At 37.6% G+C, this 20,848-nt stretch overlaps 1 protein-coding gene across 1 annotated transcript; it reads left to right on the forward strand.

Annotated features, from left to right (window-relative positions):
* Nucleotides 1–10,582: 10,582 nt before the first annotated feature.
* Nucleotides 10,583–12,106, forward strand: LOC110624519 (very-long-chain enoyl-CoA reductase). The gene is made up of 2 exons (XM_021769713.2): nucleotides 10,583–10,972; nucleotides 11,248–12,106. The coding sequence occupies exons 1-2, from the start codon at nucleotides 10,640–10,642 to the stop codon at nucleotides 11,716–11,718; spliced, it is 804 nt and encodes a 267-aa protein (XP_021625405.1). The 5' UTR covers nucleotides 10,583–10,639; the 3' UTR covers nucleotides 11,719–12,106.
* The last annotated feature ends 8,742 nt before the right edge of the window (nucleotides 12,107–20,848 follow it).

Raw genomic sequence — 20,848 nt, forward strand, 5'->3', positions numbered from 1 at the left:
TCCTCCTCACTGGGCTATAGAGCTCATCCCACTCCCTTAACCCCAGTTTTGCAGGTTCTGAGATAGCTATGGGAAGTCAAAGTCAGCAAGAGTACAGAGGAAAGTTGTGCTTGAATGTATGTTGTAATAGCGTAGTGGACATGATGTAATTAAAAGAGTAGTTGTAATGTAATGTAATGTATAGATATGTACTGTCGTATACTGGATAGACTTGTGCTTTTCCTAGTATCATTGCTATAGTGTGATGTATGATTAATCCCTTGTACATGAATCCTGTTTTACATTTCTTGATGAGAAATGTGTGAGTTAGGCTTAATGTATGGCTTTGATGTGATACCAGTGGATTGTGTTACAGAGTAAAAGGGTTTCATTCCCTTGATCCACAGCAGATAGTAGTCCCTGGTATAGGCCCTGAGGGCCATTTCAGATTGATATATCTGAGTAGCAGTAGTTAAGCCTACAAAGTTTTACAGGATTGTTGAGTATCGTTGTATCATGTATGGGATTTATCAGGTACACAGAGAGTATAGTCGGCTTGCTACGGGTCCCGGCGGCCTTAAGCCGATCTGGATCCTAGTGCCAGTGATGGTTCGGACCGTTACTGAGGGGTACCGGTTTCCGGGTCGTTACATCAATGAGAAGACCTCAATGAGGTCCTGGCAAGAGAAGACCTCAATGAGAATACCTCAATGAGGTCCTAGCAAAAGAAGACCTCACTGAGGTCCTGGCATGAGAAGACCTCACTGAGGTCCTGGCATGAGAAGACCTCAATGAGGTCCTGGCAAAAGCAGACCTCACTGAGGTCCTGGCATGAGAAGACCTCACTGAGGTCCTGGCAAAAGAAGACCTCAATAAGGTCCTGGCAAAAGAAGACCTCAATGAGGTCCTGGCAAAAGCAGACCTCACTGAGGTCCTGGCATGAGAAGACCTCACTGAGGTCCTGGCAAAAGAAGACCTCAATAAGGTCCTGGCAAGAGAAGACCTCAATGAGAAGACCTCAATGAGGTCCTGGCATGAAAAGACCTCAATGAGGCAGAAGACCTCACTGAGGCAGAAGACCTCAATGAGGCAGAAGATCTCACTGAGACAGAAGACCTCACTGAGGCAGAAGACCTCACTGAGGCAGAAGACCTCAATGAGGCAGAAGACCTCAATGAGGCAGAAGACCTCACTGAGGCAGAAGACCTCAATGAGGCAGAAGACCTCAATGAGGCAGAAGACCTCACTGAGGCAGAAGACCTCACTGAGAGGTAGAAGACCTCAATGAGGCAGAAGACCTCACTGAGGCAGAAGACCTCACTGAGGCAGAAGACCTCACTGAGAGGTAGAAGACCTCATTAAGAGGTACAAGACCTCACTGAGGTAGAAGACCGGCGAAGATCTCAAAGATCTCCCGGAGCAAAAATGGCCGGAATCCCCAAGATCATCCAGTGCTACAAGCAAAAAAAACTCATAAGAACATAGTTCTGATCTCACATAAAAGATTGGGGCACGGGACCATAAATGAAAAAGCTAAACTCCGACCTCCCAAAGGAGCTCGAGTCATCAGGTAGAGAGACTTTGATCTCACACAACAGCCAAAAGTGTCAAAACACCATGACGATCTCAAGAAAATGAGCTCGGTACTAGTAAACACAATAGGCAGCCCGAATAAGGCTCAACAAGAGAGCAAGAAATTAAGTCCGACTTCACAAAAGAGCTCGGGGCACCAAAGTGAAGAAAGTGAAATTCTGAACTTCGGAGCTCGCGATATAGACACAATCACAGGCTATAGGCACAAAAGCCTAAGCGAAAAGCAAAGAACCGAGCTCCCAGCTCGGATGAACTCGCAACAAGAAAACACTCAAGTAGAATAAAGCTAAATACAGAAGAAATAACAGAGAACCAAGCTCCCTTTACGAAAAGGCCCACAAATGCAGGAACGCATAAAAGGATAAACGAAGGCGAAGGACCATACTCACAGCTCGGATTAACTCACAATAAACAGACGTTCAGCAAGAATAACCCAGGAAGAGGAAAAAAACAAAAGACCGAGTACTCTATCCCAGTGGAGCTCACAGCTCAAACCACACCGACTACCAGAAGGTTATCTCAAGAGGAACAAGGTATTATATTCCTGAGCTCACAATAATGACGAGATCGTGAGCCAAAAACAGAAATGCCCTCATGAGAATAAGAAAAACTAGCAAGTCAGAAGCTTAACCAGACTCCGAACTCTTAGCCTGGATCTGTTCGACCAGTAAAGACCCAGTAGAGCCGGCCTGGTCATTAGTGGAGCCTAAGTATTTACCCCCTCACCAGTCATGGAATAACTGCTGAGGAGGTAAAGGGGCAATTGATAACCTCCAGATCTTTCCTAGCCCAGGAATAAGGTCGGGTCCAAAAGAAGGCCACAGGTCCAAAGCCCATTAGATCATACGCTCAAGAGACAGCTCGACTTCACGAGCCTGGGCCGGCAACCCAGGGTGATCCGAATCAGATACGAGCACAAGCCCCATAAGGGAGTAGGCCCAATCATTCACTAGCCCCATTCGCATGAGCTCTGGAGAGCATTAAATGGCCGTTACGCATGGAGCAGGTACCTGACACAACCGTACGTACGGGCCTGAGTGAATAGGACAAAAAGCACTATATACTGGAGGGTCTTCTCCTTCAAGGGGCATACACTCTCTCTCCTGCTCCTTCTTCCTTAACTCCATTTTTAGTTTCTCTCTGCAACTCTGGCTTATCCACACTACTCTAGCTCGTAAATCTGACTTGAGCGTCGGAGGGCCTCCACCGGGGCATCCCCGGTGGGCTCCTGACCCCTTTTTCCCTTATTTTGCAGGTCCTTTCCTCAAAGAGGACATGGAGAGACCCATTTGACAGACCCATCCGCTGTAGCCCAAAAAGAAATCAAATCCATATAACAGGGGACGAGGGAGAACCAGATCTATCGGATATGGAGCCCAAGGAGATTTAGAGTTATCAAGTGTATATAACCTCTTGATTTGAAATGACTCGATTATCTCGTGTATAAGTGGTTTGAATTTGATACTATTTATATACTTATACAATGCATGAATAATACCAACGAGTATCGGCTTAAGTCAATTATACATGGAGGTGTCCGACTAAGATGAGAATTGTTTCCTTGAGTAAACTAGGATGAAGTTTTATGCTATCTTAATTATTTTTGGTAAAAATAAAATCTGGCTAGAGTAAATAAACTTAGTTAGAAAATAGAGTTGTTGTAGTAACTCGTCATAATTAAGAATTAGAATTAAGATCGAGGTTATATGATTCAAAATAAAAATATTTGATATTTACCATGAACCTAAAATAGATAAGGATTTTATAGCCAAGAGATATTAAAATATGATAATTATGATAATAGTTTTAAAGAATGAACATCCATTACGAATTGGGTAGTTATGGTATGTTATACTAAATGTTGACTATAACTTGCGAGAACTAAGAATGAATAGGAAATTCCACTCCATCTATACTGTGAAGGAGTTGCTATCTATATCAAATAGTTTGTTTTCTCATTTTCAATTAATAATGAACATAGAAAGTCATACACAATAGAACTTTGACATTCAAAATAATATTAAATTGATTAAAGTGTTTAATTAATTAATTGAATTATTGAATTCGATTTGCAATTAAATTTGTAAGAGCCTTAATATGACCTGAAACTAAATTCTCAAGTTGATACTAGAAAGACTTAATTTATATAGAATATAAATTGATAAATTTTGAAACACAAGATTTAAGAAGGTGAAATTAAATATTCATGACATGAATATTGGACCTAAATCATTTAAGATGGATTTAGTTTGATTTGGTATTGGACTTAGGCTTAGAAGAAAACTAATTGGACCTAATAAGATTGTGCCTAAAAGGTTTATGGAAGAAATAAGTCGCCCAGCCCGTGAAGGCTTAGTCACATAAGCCTATATTTGATTTGTAGCTTTAGAATATCTCCGAAATTAGCCCATTTAAAAGATTGGATCTCAAGGGCTCTAAGTTCTTTCTGAGCCTAGCTCATTATATTTAACAAAGAGCAACAGTAGATCTCACGATAGTCTGAATATTTTGAAATATCATCATTTTCTCGACGTAACATCTCAAAATCGTCCTAGAGATCGACAGAGTGAGAAAATAGGAATCATGTCCCCTAAAGTCGACTAGGTATTAAACAATCGACCGACAACCATTAAGGCTCTGTATGGACAAGGACAAGCCGCCCATCATAGATAATAACTATATTAAAAAAGAGAAAAGTGATATTATAGCTAACGTTATATAGAGAGAATGAAAAAAAGATAAAAGGGGATAGACAAAAGGAATCACCATTTTTTCACCTACCTACAAAAAACATGAAATTAACCAATTATACTTTGAAGTTCTTTATTTTAGAGACCATCCACATTTCCTGAAAAGACCACTAGATTCTAAAGATATCAATATGTGCCATTTGTGGGAATGAAGAGAACCTTTTCATCGTTGGAATTTTCAAACAACTATTGAGATCCACATGGCCACCTCATAAACAAACACTTCTCTCCCTATTAAAAATGCAGTCATGGACCCTATACTCATAAATCCTATAACCAATAGTCTAGCCTCCCCCATAACATCCTTGCCAGTCACTTTTTCTATTTCATTAATAATCCACATATCTATGAATAGCTCAAGAAGTTCCATAGCAGCCCCTCAGACACCTCTATCTAATCAAAAATTTCAAACTATATCATGGCAACTAATAGACATCCCTATGGAATCAAACTTGCAATAGTGAGGCCTCATACCGATGAACCAATTTGTTGCTCCTATTGTCACCTTGACACCCTCCAACCACTATAACATTCCTTAACTACCTTATATCCATAGACACAAAACCAAAGCTTGAATGAAATAGCAAATAAACAAAGAAAAAGAATAGGTATTGGAATGATGGAAGAACCTGTGGCCAAGAGTCAAAGTCAAACCATAAAGTACCTTATTAAGAGGGATGAGAATAAAAGCTTCTCATTTGAACATGAAGAAGTAGTAGAAGAATCAGAGGGAAGTGACCCTAAGGAATTCAAGACAAAATGGAAACAAGATAGGAGATGTTGGAGATGAAGTTCAGCAGTTCAAACGGCTAAAGGAATAGTTGTTGGTTAAGCTAGGAAGGAAGGATGATTTTTTTGCTCAATTACAAACCTCATCACCATTTGTCAGATGAATCCAGCTTGCCACCATATCTAAGAAATTATAATGCATACATTGGGAGCTTATGATGGGGAAGGTCAATCCAAGAGATCATGTGATCAATTATAAAACCTATATGGTGCTTTAAACCAACTCAAACACACTATCATGCAACGTTTTCCAGACGATGTTAACTAGGTCAGCTCAAATCTGGTTCAATAAACTATAGTCAAAATACATAAAAAAAACTTCACAAACCTAGCCAACTCGTTTATTGCTCGATTTATAGTTAGCGTGCCGATAGGAAATAAAGCTAATTATCTGGAAACCATTAGACAAAGAAGGAAGAAAATCATGAGAAAATATGTGACTCGCGGTTGTCGAAACCGGTCAAAAATAACTTTTCTGGTTATCAACAATTTTATACTTGCAGATAGTGGTGAAAGGATCGAATCCACAGAGAATTGAGAACTCACATATTTCTCTTTTTATGACCAAGAAAATAAACTGAAACGATAATAAATTAAAAATGAGATAAAAGACTGAAAGTGGGATCAAATGAGATAAACTGAAAATTGGGATCAAAACTGTCAACAAAATAACAAGAGGGGTTTGAGATTGATTGTAGTAAACTAACAATAAGAATAATAATGGAAAGCAAATAATTAAATAAAAAGTAATCAATAATGAGAAAGCTCTAGTTGAAGTATTGGATCCACTTTAGTTGTTGGAATTGATCACAGACACTTTGTTCTTTTGGGTTGATTCAATAGATTAGTTATGGGGATGGAAGACGCTTCTCACCACCATGTCTCTCCTTATTATTAAATTAATTAGGGAACGTCCTCTAATCAATTACTAATCAACAAGTTGCCAAGGAACGTCCTTGGGCCTCAGGCAACAAACAACTGTTAATTGCATTAAGAAATAGAGAGATCCAATCCTAGCTACCCAAACGTATGAAGATAACGCTAGATCATGCAATTTCCTTGGTTTTTATGCCAAGTGTTCTTATGTAAGAATAATCTAAGCAATTACGGACTTAAATCATTCAAACTAACAAATAATTATTTTGCAATAAAAAATCAACGTAGATCTCAATAACAAAATAATATGAAAATTAAGTATAAAATTGCATGAATATTGAACTCCCAAAAGTTAAACAATATTTGATCAAGTCTCACAACCCATTAAACAACTAAAGCTTCAACCAATATCCAACTAGATTAAAGAAATCAGCCACTCATTGGTTGAATTAAAACAGAAAAATAAAAGGGAAAAGAAAGAAACCGAAGAAATTCAATTCTTCCTTGCGCCGGGCTGCGGAAATTGCCGAGAGGAATTCAATTGTGAGTGTTCTTCGGCCACTTAAGGTTCTTTAAATAAGTGCAGAGGAGCCCTAAATGCTGTCCACGCACGCGGTCCCATGTGTGAGGTGTGCGTGCCCCATGTGCGCGGTCATTTGGTGAAGTGAGCGAGAACGAGCTGTGTGCACAAGCTTGGTCCTTTGCGCGAGAACGAGCCATGTGTACGAGCTTGGAGTGCGGTCCATGTGCTGGAGTTGATGAAGTGGGAGTGTGGGCCATGTGCGTGAGCTTGGGCTGCCCATGTTTGCGAGAATGGGTGAAGTGGGAGTGTGGGCCCTTGTGCGTGAGTGATGAAGCACAATGAGCGAGTCCATGTGCTTGGCCTGGTCCACGTGAGGTGCTTGATCCATGTGTGGGAATGGGCTGTCCGTGATTGCAAAGTCGCTTGAATATTTAAATTTCAAAATATTTTCCTCCTTTAGCTCGTCTTGAATCCAACTTGGCAGGCTTGCTCTCTTTTGCTCCAAATAAGGCAGTTTGAGGAGGATTTTCTCCAAATTGTCCTTTTACACCATTTTCTGCAAAATAATATTAAAAGCACTAAATTAAGCAGAAATCATGTAAATATTCATCAATAATATTAATATAAAATGGACTAATTTATGCTCTATCAATATGTGACCCGATTCAATGCAAAAGCGTTGCAAATACCATACCTAAATGAGACCATGGCAATCAAAACTATGCAGAATGGAACTATATTTGTAACGACCCGAAAATCTGGACCGCTACCGGCGCTAGGATCCAGATCGGCATAAGGCCGTCGGGAACCGTAGCAAGCCTGACATAACCTGTAATCCTGCTTAATCCCATACATGATCAACAATACTCATAAACCTGTAAACATTTTCATATAACAACCAAGCTCAACCTGTACATAAACATAAACATAACATAAACCTCCACTGGAGCCCTCATCAAATGCTCCAATGGGGTATCTCATCATACATAAGCTTGGTTGTAACATAACCTCATATCTCATATCATAAAGACCATGTACATACAAGTGGGATTAACAATCTGTATTGGTCAAGCACAACTCTATCCTCAATATTCAAATTACATAACATAACTTAAAACTCTTTTACATTACATCATAATACAATTTTCATGTCCACAATCTAACTATTACATAACATCACTTCATACTCTGGCTAACCTCCTGGTCTACCCTGTACCTGCACATCTGGGATTAGGGGAGAGGGGTGAGCTATAAAGCCCAGTGAGCAGAATAGAGAAAAACATATATTAAATATTTCATGCTTCCATGAAATGCAACACATCACAAACATATCACATAAGGATGGTATTGTCACCTATAGTCCTCAACATAGTCCAATCGTGCCAGGGGCGTAGAATGGGCCTCACTGGTCTTTCTCTTACATACATAACATAACATAACATTCCAATATGCCAGGGGCGTAGAATGGGCCTCACTGGTCTTTCTCTTAACATAGTCCAGGGGCGTAGAATGGGCCTCACTGGCAATCCATACCGTATCATCATCATATCATACCATAGGAGGACTAGAGGATCATTCAATAGCCAATCCGCATCCACATCATATTATGCAATGCAACATATTCGTGAATACTAATGTAAACAACCTAAAATATCACATGGCATATATGATGCATGAACATGCTCAAAAAGTTATATTTCATTTATTTAAAAACTTAAGGTTCATTCCACTCACCTCTGGCTGAAGCTCTACAGACTCTGAAGCAGCTATCTCACTGCTGAGGTCCTCGGTTCCTCGGGTCCGAACCTACACGGGTGGACTCCAATGAGGGACCAATCATACATAAACATAACTCTAATAAACTTCCCCAAAAACCCCTAAAACATCCTGAAACATTACATAGAAATATGCATGAAATGGCTGAACAGGGCACTTTCGGCGGCACCTTCGGCGGCCGAAAGTCCTGGACAGATCCGAAAGTCGGGCACTTTCGGCGGCCGAAAGTCCCAGACAGAGACGAAAGTCTCTTTTTGGAGGCAGCAATTGGAACAATCGGTACTCACTCTCACCAGACTATTCCCTTAAAGTGGGAGGTCAAGGGTTCGAGCAGTGGGGGAGGCGACCTAATTCCCAGAGGAAGGAATTGGGCCAAATCCACTCGGGCTAGGGCGGGCCGTAATGGCTCCCCCGAGGGACAAATCCTGCCTGGAACCCGTGAGGGTGAAGGGATGTTAAGAGCTGCTCACAGTGGCTGGGCCCAGAGGAAGGTCACGGGCTGTGAGCGGTAACAGTGCCGGGGATCACGTCCGGGCTGTTACAATATTTCCTGAGTTTTTTTAGCTCTTTAAGTGGAAAACTGTTGAGCACTCTCTTAGAGTTGATGCAGAGGGTAGAAAAGTATATTCAGCAGGATGATGCCTTGACCACCAATGGATTTACCAAAGAGTAAAAGGAAAATGAGAGAAGTCGGCACTGAAAAGAAAGGACAAATGATTTAATTGAAAGGAGAGCTAATGGGGTTTAAAAGCCCTAAACAAACATAAATAAGAGAGAAAGAGACAAACAACTGTTTAAACCTCGACTACAGGGTCCCACAAAGATAACCCCCTTGAATGCCTATAGAGTTTAAGTCTTAATAGCAGTACAAGATAAAGAATATGTACAATGGCTGAAACCATTGAAAATGGGCCTAAAAGGCAAACGAGTCTACTCAACGAGTTTGTTCGTAAATTTACTCAATAAGTCCATTCATAAACTTCAAAATGAGTTGAACTCACAAGTTTTAACGAGTTAAATATTATTAAATTTAAGGTTGACTTGTTTACTAAATGAACCTAAAAATTGAGTTTCAATTCGACTCATTTAAAATACAAGTCCAATCTAATTGTATTCTTATAAAATCATATATCAAGTAACTCATGAATATTTGATTCATTTAGATCGGTCTATAAGTTTTTCTCTTTTATGAGAGCTCTAAATCATTTTGGAAGTGGAGCTAGTCAACATATTAAATAAAAAAAAAGATAATTATAAAAAACTATGCTGTGTTTTAGCATTTTTTCAAATAGAGCTATATAGTTTAATTTGTAATAAAAAAGTACTATATTTTCACGTTTTTAGAACTAACACCCTTAAATATCATTGATAAATTACAATTTATTCTCTAATATTTAATAAAAGCTATATTTTAAACATTATATTTTTAAATTTAATCCATTAAGTATTGTTTGATTAATAAAATAATTTTTTAATTTAAACTTTATATTTTTAATTGAAATTAATCTCAATATTTTTATAGATTGGTTCCTAATATTATAATTACTAATAAGTTCTTATATTTATAAATTAATCTTTTTGTTTATTAAATTTTAATATCTTACATGTTAAAAATAATGAAATAAAAATAAAAAATGTAATATCTTGTTTGATCTAATTAATAAAAAATTCATTAAGAAAGAAAAAATTATATTAAAAAGAATTTTTTAGATTTGAATTTAAATGCATATTGTGCGAAATTCTTGATTTAATTTTTATTTTATTAATTTATTTGAAGATACTAAATTTAATAAATATATGAGATTAATTTAAAAAATATATAAATATTTATTTATAAATAATTATAATATTTTGAGATCAATATATAAAAATATAAAAATAAATGGTAACTAAAAGAATTATTTTATTATACAATAAAATTTTACGATTAAATTTATAAATATTTAAATTAAATTATATGCTTTATAAAATTTTAAGAATTAAAAATTAATTTATTTTAATTAAAAATTATTTTTAATTAATTTTTAAATATTATATTAATATTTATTAATGGTATTATACATAAAATCACATTTTATTTATTATTTTTATTATAAATTAAATTACAAGATTCTGTTGACCAAAAAAATATCATACATTCTGACTTCTGAGCCCAAAAAGGAAAGTTAATTTTACGTGGCTGATTTGGGACCATGTGACTTTTTGTTGTTTTCAAAAAGTCACATGGTCCCAAATGAGCGACGTAAGATTAACTTCCCTTCTTGGCAAGCAAAAAGCACATCAAAAAGCACACCACTTCTTTCTCCCTTCGTCCCCACCCCCTCTCTCGCGCGCGCGCACACACAGATAGAGAATGGCGTCGATTATTCAGAATTTTTTGTTTCCACCTCCTTCGAATTTGTTGATTTCTGCGATGTCAGTTGTGAGCGCAGTGTCATTAGCAAATGCTGGGTTCTCAGAGATAAGAGGAAAGCACTTTCAATACTCAAAATTCTGGAACGCGAATGCTCAAGACTTCTCCGTCACTAACAAGATCAGTCTCTCCAGTAGAAACGGGATGATCTTGCTTTACACTCCTGCTTTTCTCGCTGGTCTTGTCTCCTTTTCACTTTTTCCTGATGAGGGTCTCAGGTTTTTCTTTGTCGAGTCTGCTCTTACCATTCATTTCTTCAAGAGAATATTTGAGGTATACTCTCTCTCTCACACTCTCACGCAGCTACACATATCAAAGAAGCTAAGAGTTGTTTACTTTTGGAGTATAACTTTCTTGTATTTATATTAAAAATTAAATTAAAAAATGGGATTGGACAAACTTCTCCATGAAAATTAGCGAAACAATTATGAGTGAAGAGGAATAAAGGAGAACTCTCCATTTCCAGTTCAACCCATTTAATTAAAGCTTGCTGAAATGGTGTTTAATCAGAAACATTAATGTCTTATGATGATATTATTGTTATGCAGGTGGTATTCATTCACAGATATAGTGGTGGGATGTTTCTTGAATCTGCAATCCTTATAAGTCTTAGTTATTTCTTATCTACTGCAACCATGATCTGTGCTCAGCACCTAACACAAGGATATCCTGACCCATCAATTGACTTGACTTATCCTGGAATTATGCTTTTTCTTATAGGAATCATTGGTAATTTCTATCATCACTACCTCCTTTCCAAGCTGAGAAGCAAGAATGATAAAGAGTATAAGGTTCCCAAGGGTGGTTTATTTGACCTAGTGATTTGTCCTCACTATCTGTTTGAGATTTTAGGGTTTTGGGGTGTTTTTTGCATTGCACAAACTGTGTATTCCTTTTCCTTTGCCACTGGAACCACACTGTACTTGATGGGAAGGAGTTATGCCACTAGGAGATGGTACCTTTCCAAGTTTGAAGACTTTCCAAAGGACGTCAAGGCTCTAATTCCATTGGTTTTCTGAATGTACTTAAAATTCGAAATGTTTAATGTTTCTAACCAATGTGCAGATTGGCATGCTCATATAGGTAGGAAGCTGAAGATAAGTTCTCATTCCTGGAGCAGCCCCTGTTTCAATCTTACATGATAATTGCGGTATTGCTCATTCTAGAATGTCCATTCTGAGTAGTTTTTCCCTTTGTTTTTCTTCGGCAGAGTCTTCCTTTGTGTCTAAAAGAGAGAAAAAAAGGGGAAGAAGCTTAAGTTCAGTAAGGTCTGGTCTATTAGTTGGTTACATATGAATGTAGTCTTTGATGCTTTGAAGATTCCAGTCTTTTTTCCTTTTTTTCTTCTTACTAATGTAGTTTCATTTGGAAAGCATGAATACATTGACTAGATAATCCAAATTGAGCAGATTTTGCTTTGGAATATTAATGTATGGCTACATGAATGATGCGACAGAGTATAAGAGCGAAAATAGATGAAGGATTTATTTTATTTATTTTGCAATTTCAGTAATTTCTTTTTTTACTTTTGTAGTTTCTAAGATCTTCAATAGTCAGACTTAATAGATTGTGATGGCAGCAGAATTCTCTTAGGCCATATCCATAGCACCATTTTTTTGCACTATTTTAATGTAAAACATCAAAATAGTTCAATATTATCTTCAACCTTGTACATCATTTTTAACACCAAAAAAAAATTCTATTCTCTCTTTAATATTATATTATTTATTTTACTTTAATTTTATTTATACATTTTACTCAAAAAATTCATATAATTTTATATATTCACCCTAAATATTTATATATTTTACAATTTCATTCAATATTCAAATATTCAATTATATTATAAATAAATAAAAATAATTAATTATAAAAATATATTAATTAAATATTAACAATAAAAAAATATTAATTATAAACATACATTAATTAAATATTAATTAGCAAATTAAAAATAAAATAGACTCATACATATTAAATTATCAATAAAAAAATACAAGTTAATTTAGATGATTATTTGAATTCGTATATTGCTCTCATAAATGCTCTATTAATGCATTATGAAGTGCAAAATGGGTATTTTTATCCTTAATTTTTTTGTGTCGAGCCAAAAAAGATTCAAATTTTACCATGTTTGGAGTATGATGAAAGATGCTGAGAAGTTCAAAAATAATAGCTCTAAAAAAAAATAGTTCAAAATCAAAGCTCATCTTACGTGTCCTCAGAGTTAGACAATTCTACTCCTGACTCACCTATACTACCATCTCTAAACTTGTCATCATTTTCAATTCATTTAAATGAGAATATTGTACGAGATTATATATTATCGGATTGATCTCTTGGTGTCAAAAAAGCGAAATTGAAGAAAAAACTTGATGAATCTTTTTCATTCGCTCTGAAATGCTTACATGCGGATAATGAAAAACTTGTGAAATTATTGGCGAATGCAACTGCAGGAAGGGAGAAGGGAAGACTAATGAAAAGCAGAGCTTTGGACTCAAAGGAATTTAAAGAAGAAAATAAAATTTTATTGCTCGATTTATATTCTATTACCGATCTAATTGCTCGTGAAACATTTTGTTAAGAAAAAATTCGAATATCAGAGAAAAGAGCTCAACGTCAACAACCACGAGCGTCATCCGCATCTAATGTATATGATCAATATCTCAATAATATTGCTGGATCTAGATCTGACCTTCCAAAATATTAAATATTTAACGTACTGTTGATTATTGTAGTTTAAATTAATATATATTGTTCAATTATAATATATGTGTCACTCTATTTTTTTATATAATATATTATAAATAAATTAATTTATTATAAATACTATTTATAATTAAAAATATATTAATTTAAATTAAATTTTAATAATTATAAAAATATAAAATAAATTAAAAATATAATAAATTATGAAAATAAAAAAAATTAAAATATATATATATAAATTTTATATTATATATAAATTTAAAAAAAAATTAAAATGACATTGCTATATTGTAACGCCATATTTGAAGATGGCCTTAGAGATTAGTCACCTACCTTGAAAAGTGAACCTGCTTGCTCTAGAAAGAAAAGGATAAATTGAAAAGGATGACGAGTAGATCGAGGCATTGAAAATGAAAGTTGTTGAGGCTAATAGACTTGAGCACGAGGCAGAGAGGCCAACAAGGGGCTGGAGGACTTTTGCAGAATCCAGATAAGGGGTGGCAGGAGGCAATTACTGAATTCCAACAATCTGAAGAGTTTGAAGAGATTGTTTAGGAGGAATCCATACCTTATTTTGCCAAGGGTATTCCATCTCACTTGTCTCAAAAAATTTTATTGTTCTGGAACTTCAGATTGTTAAGCTCCCTAAGACTCCTCATGCGGCTTAAGGACTAAAAGTAGTGGGCTACCTCCTGATGACGTTTTGAGTCGCCCCATTGATCCCATTTCTCTCTGTTAATTCCTAACTTAGATCAAGAAATCTTTTGTCTAGACTTTTGATTCCACTTCGGTAGAATTTAACACTCTTGCATCTATTACAGATCTTCCAACCTTAGGACACACTTCAAATGACCTTCCTTCTTAAGCTATTGATTCAGTTATTAGGCATTTAATGTTTTCGTTTGGATAAGTAGCTTGAGTTTTTTTTTTTTTCACGCATAGTTCTTCCGTCTCATGATCAACTTTTTTGAGTTTCACCCTTCCCATTTTTTGTGAAAGGGGCTTCATAAGATACTTCACTTAATGCTAAGGGGAACTTTCATAAAAACAAGATGTTACTTTGCTTTTCCTCTTCTGATGAAATTTCAAGTTTCTCCAAAACTGTCTTTTATGCCTTGATAGTCATTTGCCATGTGGTAATTTGAATCATTATTAAATTAATCCTTTGAATAGATGACCAGTAAACAAAACGCAGTGCAACAAGTATAAAATTAATGAAACGGTGCGTACAAAGAAATGCACATGGACAAGCTCCAGCGTCTCTTCCTTGAGACTATGTCGAATTGAAAAACACAAAGCTGATACCGAACTGGAAAATACTGAATTAATGCCAAATTGAAAATTCATACTGTCCACATGCAGGAAATTTAAGCAGAAAAACGAGTAGGAAAACGAGTAGTTAGTTATGAAGGTAGTTAGCATTTTGTTGAGAAGAACTTTTAGATTGTTCTAGTAATTTTCGCTCTTATATATATATAAGTTACTGCAAAGCAAGCAATATTCATGAGTTTTTTCATCTCTTCTATTTTTTTTTGTTAACGTTGTTACTTTCTATTCATGGTATTAGAGCTTGACGATCAAGCTTCCGTAGCAGCCATGACTAGTACTAGTAACGTGATCCCAACTATGAACCAGAAAGGCCACCTCACTCTGCTATAATTTTGATTCTCAAAGAACAGTGTTGGTGAGCGTATCGCTCACTGGAGAAAACTACCTGACTTGGAGCAGATCGATACTAATTGCACTGCGAGTCAAGGATAAAGTTGGCTTTGTCACGGGAAAACACAAGAAACTTGAGAAAGACTCAGGATTTTGTAGAAAGTCGACAGCAGGGTGATTTCTTGGATTCTTAACTTTATTTTCAAAGAAATCGTAGAGGCATTTATATATACCACAACTTCTCATGAACTAAGGAAAGAGTTGACTCAATGCTTTGGAGGTAGCAATGGACCTCAGATCTACCAGATTGTGAGAGAAATCAGCTCATTCCAACAAAGTAACATGAATATAATAGTTTACTTTATTAAACTCAAGAAAGTTTGGGATGAATTATCCTGCGGCAGACCATTTCCTGTATGTACTTGTGGTGCTGCAAAGGAGATGAGTAAAATATGTGAAAGCGACAAATTGATCCAATTCCTCATGGAACTAATTCATCATATGGTCATGTTCGAAACCAAATCCTTCTCATGGATTCGTTTCCCTCAGTGAATCATGCATATGCCATGGTATTAAGGGTTGAAAAATAAAAAGAGATTAGCACCTTCACACCAAATGTGGCAGATGGTTCCATGGCCATGATGGCTAAGACACAAGGCAATAATAGGGAGAACATGGATTATAAAACATTATTCAAGAGAAGGGAGATTAGAAAGAAAGACGAAAGGTTCTGCGACTACTATAAAAATACAAGACACACCAAAGATTCTTATTTCAAGCTAATCAGATATCCTAAATGGTTCAAACAAAAGAAGATACAATAGTTCGCAAATGCCATAGAAGATACCTGCGATACCGCACTTGAGGTTGAGCCAGATAAAGCCCATAACGAAAAACTAATTGCCACCATCACCAACATAATTCAGCAATAACAGAGCAAGATGATAAAAGACAAAGTGGTCCAGGAGGCCAACTGTGTTGAATTTACTGGATTTGCATATAAATGCACTCAAAATTCTTCTGTTTCTGTTCATTCTATTAATACTGGTAATTGGGTCATAAATAGTGGTGTTACATCTCATATTTGTTCTTCCCTCACACTTTTACAAAACACCAAGCTTGTAACTAAATTCATAATTGCGTCACTACCTGATGGATCAACTAAAGATGTTAAAAGAATTAGCAAGGTCAGACTTAAAACTAACTTGATATTGCAAAATTTACTTCACATACTAGGTTTCAAACACAACCTCTTATCAGTTCAACAACTTCTAAAGGATTCTAATGTTTCTGTGATTTTTAATCCAAATCATTATGAGTTACAGGACCTTTGGACTAAAGAGTTGGTTGCTGTGGGACACCTCCATAAAGGATTATACAAGATCAGTAGCAGTTCATTCTTTATAATAAGACATGTATTTGAAAATGCTAATCTCTGTGATGATGAAACTAGTTTCAAAATAAATAAAAATGATACTTCTCTATGGCACATCAGATTTGGCCATGGTTCCATATCAAAACTTGCTTATATACAAGGCTTTAACTATGATGTATCAATATCACCATGTCACATATGTCCTCTTGCCAAATAGTCAAGAATGCCATTTTCAAAATGCTCAAGCTCTAGCCCCACTATTTTTCATCTCTTAAATATAGACATCTGGGGATCTTACCACCAACCTGCTTTTACAGGTGCTTCATACTTCTTAACCATAGTGGACTACTACAGCAGATCAACATGGAAATACCTCATGCAAAATAAGTTTGAAGTCCATTCACTCCTCTTCATCTTCTCAAAATGATTCAAGACATAACCAGACATATTTTATTCCCTCTTACCTTCTATCAGTTCAAGAAGAATCTGAAACAAAATTACCATAATCTCATGATACCCACCTTATACTCCATCCGACCTTACCTTCAGACCTACAATACCATCCGACCTCACCTTCAGACCTACAACACCATTCGATCTTACCTTCATACCTACAACACTATTTGACCTTACTTTCATACCTATCACACCATCCGACCTCACTTTCAAACCTACTACACTATCTGACCTCACCTTTAGACCTACAAAAAAAGGTCATTACAAATACATAGATTCAAAGGAGTTTAAGGACTTATCAGAAACCAAGTTGGTTAAATAACTTTGTGGCAGCAACTCAAGATACAACCTATGTCCCACAAAATCGCTCTAACAGTCTTAGTCCACCTTCAGGTACATCATTAACTCAAATTTCTTCAAACCATCTTTGTTTTACACTTGCACATAAAGAGTTTGTAGCATTACTATCTTTGACACATGAACCATATTCTTACGAACAAACAAAGACAGATGAAAATTGGGTAAGAGACATGGATATTGAATTGGAAGCTCTCGAGAAAAATTCTACTTGGGACCCTATCCCATTTTCTGTACACAAAAAGTCTATCACTTCTAAGTGGGTGTACAAATTCAAAAGAAAATCTGATGGTTCAATTGACAGATATAAAGTCAAGTTAGTGGCCAATGGGTTCAATCAGCTTGAAGGAATTGATTACACTGAGAGCTTCTCTCCCGTAGCAAAAATGGTCTCTATTTGCCCATTTTTTGCCATAGTAGCTGCCAAACAGTGGCCAAATCCACCTATTAGATATCAATAACACCTACCTCCATGGCTCCATGTGTAATACCCGGCTAGAATCCGGCATCGGGATTCCTGCCTTCCGGCGGAATCTAGGGTGTTGGATCCCTCTAGAAGGGGTAAAATGTGCTTTCTAAAATGTTTTCACATGATTTCATGGTTTTAAATGAAAATGATTTGAGTTTTAAAAAGAAAAGACCAAGGAGGCATTTGCCAGGTTCGGCCGCCGAAAGTGAAGTTCGGCCGCCGAACATGGAAAGGCTTCGGGAGCGCCTTTGGCCTCCGAAAGTCTTGTTTGAACGAGCCAAGGTTCGGCCGCCGAAAGTCAGGTTCGGCCGCCGAACATGCATGAGTTAAGGGGGCACGTTAGGCCGCCGAAGGTCTTTGACCAGGCCACCTATAAAGGGCCCTCGGATCGGAAATGGGAGAGTTTTCTCCCCATTCTCGAGCTCAGGTGAGTTTTGTCCTCCCTTGGCCGTTTTCATGTTCTTTCTTCATCTCCTTCATGTTTTCATAAGTTCCATAGTTGTTTTGAAGAGTTTTAACGCTTTGATCGAAGTTTTGGGAGCTTGGAGCTTTTGGAGCTTGGATTCTCCACACCTCCGAGTTAGGGGTCACACCACCCTCGATCTTCAAGAGGTAAGTGTAGATCCTTGCTTCCCTAGTGTTTTCATGAAGTTTTATGAAGTTTTTGATGGTTGAGTATGGGTAGATATGCATGTTTAGGTTTATGTGGGTTTTATACCCAATGTATGTTATGTGATGTTTGTGTTAGTTTATGCTCCTTTATGCATGATTGGGAGAGAGTATGTGAGGATTTGGGTATATTTGAGTTTGGTTTTTGGCTTGGCAGAATCGGACCTGTTGTCCAGAGGGGACCAGGTTCGGCCGCCGAAAGGAGTTTCGGCCGCCGAACCTGCATGGGAGGCAGTCTTTAGGCTGCCGAATGTGCCCCCGAAGGAGGGACTTTCGTTTCTGTCCTAGGGTTTCGGCCGCCGAACCTGCCGCCGAACCTACCCGAGTTTCGTCTCTGGAAGGGACTTTCGGCCGCCGAAGGTGCCGCCGAAAGTGCCCTGTCCAGCCGTTTCTTGGGTGTTTTCCATGCATGTTTAAGTGGCGTTTAGAGGGGTTTTTGGGGGTATGTTTATGAGTTGTATAGAGTGTGTTTGGCACCTCATTCGAGTCCACCTGTGTAGGATCGGACCCGAGAGACCGAGGAGGCCAGTAGTGCTAGCTGTTGCCGAGTCAGTCAGCGTCGGCCAGAGGTGAGTAGAACTAAACTTAATCTTTTATGCACAAAATCTAATGCCTAAAGCATGTTCATGCATCATGATTATGTATAGTAGGTTGATTGCACTAGTTCACGAATATGTTGCATTGCATTATTTCATGTTGATGCTGAGGTAGGGTGGACCGAGGCGACTTCAATAGCCCATATCTGTCACGAGTCTTGTCTTAGTCCTTTGAGAGCCGGACAAGTACATGTAGGAAAGTCCATGTGAGCTCTCTGTGGACCAGACACCATGTCATGTATGTTACAGGCCTTTGTGAGCTCCTATGGGGGAGCCGGGCACCGACAGAGGGATTTTTGATGTCATGTCCATCCTCTGAGAGGAAAGATACATGCAAAAAGTCAGACTCTCAGAAACCAGGGTCCGTGGGGAATAAATCTTGCATAAGCCCCGAGACGGACAAGATTATGTGATTTCTCTGTGTTATGACGCATTTCATGAAAGCATGAACAAGAAAGAAAGAAGAAGTTAAATGAATAATAATATACCTAAAAATGGAGGAATTAAAGCAAATGTTTTTAGTAAAATGAAATCATAATTAATGAACTGTTTTCTCTGTTTCTACTCACTGGGCTTTTTAGCTCACCCCTTTCCCCTAACCCCAGTGTTGCAGGTTTAAGTCAGAGCTCAGAAGTCAGCAGGGTAAAGATTAAGAGACGTGTGTTTTATGTATCAGTTTAGTAGTTTTTAGAAGTGGACATGTAACATAAGTTGATGTAATGTAATTTGAGATAATGTATGTAGCTGATAGTAGAGATTGTGTTTATGGATTAGCGTGTGCTTGGCCCTATAGACTGGTTAATCCCTGTTGATGCATGGTTATGTAATGTTTTTATGTTGATTTGAGAACCAGGCTTGTTGTATGTAATGTTGACCCAGCTAGAGCATTGATGAGGGCTCTAGCATGGGAAAGTTTATGTTCACAGTTATGTTTTAGCATACGGATCAAGCTTGGTGTATGTGCAGTTTTACAGGTTTTATGTTAAAGTTTTGAACCTGCATGGGATTTTACCAGGTAACAGTATGTATGATGGCTTGCTACGGGTCCCGGCGGCCTTAAGCCGATCTGGATCCTAGCGCCGGTGGCGGTTCGGGCCGTTACAGAGGGGTATCGGTTTCCGGGTCGTTACAGAGTGGTATCAAAGCTTAGGGCCTCAAGAGTACGATGTGTTGAGCGATGTGCTCAGGGATTTGAGATATCTCACATCGGAAAGAGGTTGTCATAGAGGTTGTGTTAGTAGGGCAAGCACCTTAAGAAAGATTAAGAGTAAGAGCATGTCCACTAGGATAGGATGTCGAGTCCTGTCTTGCTATGATGATGTGATATGCCATGATTTCATGCATGTGCATAAATGCTACGATGTATGACATGTTATGTATGCTATGTATGTATGATGTAGGTTCATGTGTTTCCACATGGACCGTATGATGCTGATGTTGTTTGCATGCTTGTGTGTGTGCTTCAGAGGAGTCAGGATGTGGGGTACTCGTCGATCTGTGGAATCGACAGGAGTTCCGTCAGAGAGGGAAGGTATGGACACCTTTCCCCCTACCCTGCCGAGAGCGCAGTCGTGGGGAGTCGGTAGATGGAGGACATCAAGGGACCCTAGGAGGTCTTTTGATGCAAGCAGAGAAGGTATGGATCTAAGGAGGATGTCAGCTAGTATGAGAGAGCCTGAGATGGATGTTCAGAGGAGAGATACGAGTTTGGATGTGGCTATGTTTGGAGAAGGTATGGGAGATTCCCAGGAAGATGCTCAGACCCAGGATTCTAGAATCTCGGGTTCAGGAGGGATTGATCCCTCCACTCTGAGTACAGCTGCCATGAGAGGTAAGAAATGGAAGAGAGGTCTCAGGAA

This window comes from Manihot esculenta, chromosome 10 (genome assembly GCF_001659605.2).
Source record: "Manihot esculenta cultivar AM560-2 chromosome 10, M.esculenta_v8, whole genome shotgun sequence".
Classification (NCBI taxonomy): Eukaryota; Viridiplantae; Streptophyta; class Magnoliopsida; order Malpighiales; family Euphorbiaceae; genus Manihot; species Manihot esculenta.

Bases quoted from the DNA above. Each gene is read 5' to 3' on its own strand.
- LOC110624519 (XM_021769713.2), top strand. From the start codon at position 10,640: ATGGCGTCGATTATTCAGAATTTTTTGTTTCCACCTCCTTCGAATTTG. The intron at 10,973-11,247 runs GTATACTCTCTC...ATTGTTATGCAG, and splicing joins TCTTCAAGAGAATATTTGAG to GTGGTATTCATTCACAGATA.